General features: G+C 40.1%; 1 protein-coding gene across 1 annotated transcript in view; it reads left to right on the top strand.

Moving 5' to 3' along the window:
- Positions 1 to 4,305, top strand: part of R3HDML (R3H domain containing like) — a 43,252-nt gene extending 38,947 nt beyond the window's left edge. Inside the window, exons 5-6 of the mRNA XM_077252785.1 lie at positions 1,694 to 1,809; positions 3,644 to 4,305. Of these exons, the coding sequence (XP_077108900.1) occupies positions 1,694 to 1,809; positions 3,644 to 3,776 (249 nt within the window). The 3' untranslated portion in view covers positions 3,777 to 4,305. The remainder of the gene's footprint in view (positions 1 to 1,693; positions 1,810 to 3,643) is intronic.
- The last annotated feature ends 1,695 nt before the right edge of the window (positions 4,306 to 6,000 follow it).

Consider the following 6,000-nt stretch of genomic DNA (forward strand, 5'->3'; position numbering starts at 1 on the left):
AAAAATTAACAAAGGTCAAATTAGAATCCCTAGCATAACCTGGACTATAGTTAATTTTGTAAATTTTCTTGCTGATACATTATCCATTGGGCTGTACCACCCAATGCAATGGGTGCTAATAACATAGGTCTAGAGGATAAAGCAACACACACCAAATGGCTTCCCTGAACTCATCAGGCCAACAAGTCCAACAGAATGGGTCATTTTAGAAGTAATTTCAGCTCCTGCCTAGTAATTTTCACTTTTCACTTAAGAGTTTGTTAACACATTGCTCACCCAAACCTACACAGGTCTATACAGCCCCTGCATTTGAATTGGTTTGTAAACAAGCATGTTATAGAAAATTTCTGCACAGATTTTTGCTGAATGAAGGAAGTAGCACCTCACTTATTCCAGTGGATTTTACATTGAAAAGTAGGTGGATAATCCACAACGAATGGGGCTAATCCTTACCTACATACCAGATCTATAGCAAATCATACTGTAACATCTGTGATGGAAGAATGAAAATGATCCACAGATTGCTGCCACAGATACTGTAGTCAATACACATGGGAAACATGCCCTAACCTACTTCATGTCTGATTTAGAGTTCAAGTGGGTCAGTAATGAGCACAGCTTTGTTATAGCTAGGGCCCAAAGGGAACGTGCTCACTTTGAAAAACAAGGGAATCAATCTCCATATCCAGGCTGTTTGTTGTGATTTACTCTAACCCATAAATAACTAGTTATACATATAGGAAGTCTATACACTGCTTTGCTCTTGGTTAATAATCTTTATTTTTATATAGCGCTAACATATTCCACAGCGCTTTACAGTTTGCACACATTATCATCGCTGTCCCCGTTGGGGCTCACAATCTAAATTCCTTATCAGTATGTCTTTGGAATGTGGGGGGAAACCCACGCAAACACGGAGAGAACATACAAACTCTTTGCAGATGTTGTCCTTAGTGGGGTTTGAACCCAGGACTCCAGCGCTGCAAGTGCTGTGCTGAATTCTAAAAGTAAGAACTATAATCCTATTCAGCTGAGAAGAGTCACCACATTGACTTGTCTCCATAGCTCCCATAGATTTCAGTGAAGAGAACATCCTCCTAGGTGTATACATATGTGTATGTATGTGCTCTTTGTATACATGTTTGTGTGTGTATGTATGTGCTCTGTGCATACATGTGTGTGTTATGTGTATATACATATGTGTGTGTATAACATGCAGTGTGTGTAACATACGGTGGTTGTGTGACATGCTGCGTGTGTATGTAGTATCCATACACAGTCGAGAGTTCATAGGTATAAACATGTCAACAATTGCCCAACGAATGAGCAAAATGATTCTCATTCAACAGGCGATTGGATTGTTTATTCCAGAAAAAAAACAATTGTTCTCAGCAGCACATCGCCTGGTGCAAACTGCAGACGTGCTGCTGATAACATGATGCTGTATGGGCACAGTGAGTGTTTCGCTGCCTGTAAACCCAGCCACGACTCTATGTGTGTGCAGCTTGTCAAACTTGCTTCCAAAAAGTTGATAAAGGATACTGCTATGAGGGAAAGTAAAATAGTCACCGCTTTGATACACAGAGCCTTCTATTGGCTCTAGTTTTTCATCTTTGGGCCCGATGTGTATTTTACCATAAAAATATATGAATTTATTAAAGAATTCTCATAGGTTTATTTTCCTGTTTTGCAGATGGTGTGGGCATCGTCCAATAAAATAGGCTGCGCCATCAACACTTGCAATAACATCAACGTGTGGGGAAGTACGTGGAGACAAGCTGTCCTTCTGGTTTGCAATTATTCCATAAAGTAAGTGAAAATGTGTCTTTTTTCCATTTCATCTGAAGAAAATAAGAAGCTCACATGAACTAATCATAACAGGGCTATGTTAACCCTGGTACACGAGGGGTTTGTTAACAAGGCCCCTTTTATCCATTTCTGCTACCTAGACTTTTCGGTGAGGATTCAGAAATGGTACAAGCAGGCTTCCAGAGTTTCACACTTAAAGGGGTATTCTCATGTTTGGAAGTAATCCCTTATCCGTGGTGGTTTAACTATTAGGATCCCACTGACCCTGAAAATCAGGGCTCTGAAGACTCCCATGTGAATGAAGCTGTGGTCGATCATGCGCACTGCCTCTCCTTTCATTTTTAATAGGACTGCTGAAGATGGGGCTCTTCACAGCCCCGTTCTGTGAGTCAGTGGGGGTTCTAATGGTTGAACCCCCAGTGATAGGGAAGTTATCCCCTATCCTATGGATAAATGATTACTTCCAAGCATGAGAATACCCCTTGTAGGGTTTTCTATTCACTCAGCTGGGGTTGAAGTAGGCACCAGAAGCGGTTTCATTAAAAATGACCAGGCTGGTTTATTAAAACCTCATAAACCGCTCAGCATAACCAAACAAAAAGACAGCCTTTTCTGGAACAGAATGAAAACAGAAAGAAAATGGTCTCTACAGTGGTGCGGGTTTGCCTGCTAAGATTAGTGTCCAGCACCTGAGTCCTTCAGCAAACACAAGCAATACTGGAGGTGTACACTTCTCCATACACAGACCCTGAATGAGACACTTGTTCTCCTTTTTATCTGCCATGTTACACCCTCAGGGTGGGGATATCTTAGCAGCCAGACCCTCCAATATGACTGATCTTTAACCTGGCCCTGATACGCCCTATTAACTCTCTCAGCACCGTATGTGCTGGAGCCTGCTTTCCCATGCTTAAATCACCGAGGCTACCAACCTCAATGATACATATCTCCAATCAAGGACCTGTCCGGCGGCCAACTTACACCCTTTAATGGGTTATTTCTAACAGTAGGTGTTAACGTGCTTATCGGTGGGGGTCCAACTGCTGGGACCCCCATGACTCCCAAGAACAGGGTTTCTAAAGTACCCCTTTGGAACAGAGTGTCTGATTGTCTATAGGACTACTAGAGATGGCCAAGTACAGCACTCTGCTTTCTTTGACAATGCCCTGAATAATTAGTCAGTGAATGGCCATAGCTACATTATGACAAGGCATTTCAGACACATTTTTTCGATTAGTGGCGGTCCTAGCGGTCAGTCTCCGGCTGATGAGCAAGTTATAAGATTGATTGATAGCTTGCAATTTTGTGAATAAACATTAGTTATGAAAAGTCTTTACATTAATATTATTGCTCAGTGTTATGGTAGTTATTATATTTTAGATAGGAGGCAGTATTATAGTAGTTATATTCTTGTTCATAGAAGCAGTATTATAGTAGTTATATTCTTGTACATGGGGCAGTATTATAGTAGTTATATTCTTGTACATAGGGGGCAGTATTATAGTAGATGTATTCTTGTACATAGAGGCAGTATTATAGAAGTTACTGTATATTCTAATACACAGGGGACAGTATTATGGTAGTTACCGTATATTCCAAATAGGGGCCAGTATTATAGTAATTATATTCTTGTACATAGGGACAATATTATAGTAGTTATATTCTTATTATTATTATTGTACATAAGAGCACTATTATAGTAAGTAGCTATATGCTTATGCATAATAGACAGCTTTATAGTAGTTTTTTTTCAAGGTCACCTATCTTAACAAAAGCAATCTTCTTAATAGAGCACAACATTTTTACCAGTAATACCTTTGTTTTCTCTTTCTAGGGGTAATTGGATAGGAGAAGCTCCTTACAAATTGGGAAGACCATGCTCGGCCTGTCCCCCAAGCTATGGAGGCATGTGCAGCAACAACATGTGCTTTTCTGGTGTTAAGTCCAATAAGCTTAGCTGGTTTTAGGTTTATGCTGGCAGAAGGTCCATAGCTGTTCCTTTATTCAATGATGAATATTTTATATTTGATTAGAGGAGGAAAAGTTGTTCGGTGTTGCCCTACAGATGGCCAGACATGTCTTTACTACAAGCATAGTAATTTGTCTGAGCTATGTCAAAAAATGGAATGGGTTCATGTTATACCCATCATCTTGACCTTGCACAGGACCTTATTATTATAATTACTCAATGATAAGCTTTTAGATTGCTGCTGGCAACACTATGATGTCATTTGTAACCAAGTAACTGCACAGAACTGTTCCCATATGGAAAAGCCCAGTGTCTATATACAATATTAACTTTTTTAATAGGACACTAAACTTAATGAAAACTGAAAGTTTCCAAAGAGAGGGAAATCATGGTAATTGTCCCTTTAAGTTTTTTTGTTGCATGTCCTATCAATATGATTGTTTTAGTCTTAAACGGCACCACTTCTGCCTACGGCCATGTCTGGTACTGCAAACAATGCAGTTTATTAATTATGTGACATCAACATATTCTCCAATGTAGAGAAGTATAGAAGGATTGCTGTTATTCTCATCAGTTACTGTCCCCAATGGAATTCTAAATTCTCTATAAACTCAATTTTGGTGTGGGGGAACAGAGTACCTGGAGTGAACCCATGCAAACACATGGAGAACATCAAATTTCATGCACAGAACACTATAGTGGTGCTAGTTTAGTAGAAAAAGACAGACCTCTTATCTGATCCTAAATAGACCCCTTATTTAAACCAATCCATTGTTTACAGGTGTTTTCTTTAATTAACATCAATTTTAGCTATGGTGCTTAAAGGGGAGTTCTACCTAAATAAATTCACTGATGGTCATATATTTTTATGTTTTACAACTTTTCCGAAAGGATGAATTAAGGTGGCATTTGCCTTTAAAAGCTTACATTATTTCATGGATTTTCAGTGTGGGGCTTGTGTTTGTACTTTCATCTTGTAGGTTGTGGTTTAGGTGGTTCTGAACCTGGGTGGAGCATGGATTGGACAAAAGCGTTGATGTAAACTACAGTAATTAACAATGATGTCACCAGGGCTATTCAATTCGATGTCCCTGATCCATTATAAATGAGTTGGTTATGTTATCCATGATGTCACTGGTACTGAGCAGATTGATTGGCTCTATTGTTATTATTATTGGCGTTACTGCCTTCTTAGAAATGTTTTATCGTCAGTGATGTCACCCTGACATGTAAATCAATATTGTATTGGTAGTGATGTCACTTTGTTATAGACCTTTTGGTCGCATAGTCAGTGATGGTACGGCCTTGTAAGCTGATTGATAATATCATCAGTAATGTCAGCTCTTCCATGTACATCGACTGGTTGTTTCAGTCACCGGCTTGTATCGTCAGTGATGTCACTGCTTCTAATAATTCTATTCATTGTATCATTGGTGATGTCACTTTTTTCTTGCACGTTAACCATTTGTATGGTCTGTTAAATTGAGTGGTTGTAAGGTTAGTCATGTTCATGCTTCAATGTAAAACAATTGGTTGTATTGTTAGTGATGTCAGGGACATAGCTATAGAGGGTATTACAGGGATTGCTTTAGACTTTAAAGGGTACATCCAGGACTGAACAAAAAAAGTGCCTAAACACTAACAGGCAGGAAGTTGCCCAGGGCCGTTCTGCGGACACATACATCACGTCAACAGAGCGGCAGTTTCTTTTCCTGTTGTGTCATGCTGATTGACAGCAAGCTCCCTCTGTCTAATTGGGGAAATCCGGCTGTCAGTCAGCATGACACCAGTAGTCCCGCCCTGTCAAAATTAAGAGAAACTGCTGCTCTGTTGACAGGGAGTAGTTGAATTTCCAGCAGGAGCAGTCAATGACCAGCACCAGCGGGTACAACAGGCATGTTGTTGCCTCTGTTAGCAACTACATGCCTGTTAGTGCTTAACCACATTTTTTTTTTTAAATGATTAAAATCCTCTTTAATTGATGGCCTATCCTTATGCAACACTCGCCATAAGGATAGGCCATTAATGCGACACTCGAAACCACCCCAATTAGCTGTTCCTGGTGTAGTCAGTGGTGGACGGAACTGTGGAGTTACAGATCTGCACAGCACAGCTCCGTCAACCATATACTGGCCTTTTGAGTCAAATAGGTGGCGGATGTGCAGTATCCGGCCGCAGCCACTATACAGTTGACAGAGCTGTGCAACTTGGCAACTGAGCAG

This window comes from Ranitomeya variabilis, chromosome 4 (assembly GCF_051348905.1).
Source record: "Ranitomeya variabilis isolate aRanVar5 chromosome 4, aRanVar5.hap1, whole genome shotgun sequence".
NCBI classification, from domain to species: domain Eukaryota; kingdom Metazoa; phylum Chordata; class Amphibia; order Anura; family Dendrobatidae; genus Ranitomeya; species Ranitomeya variabilis.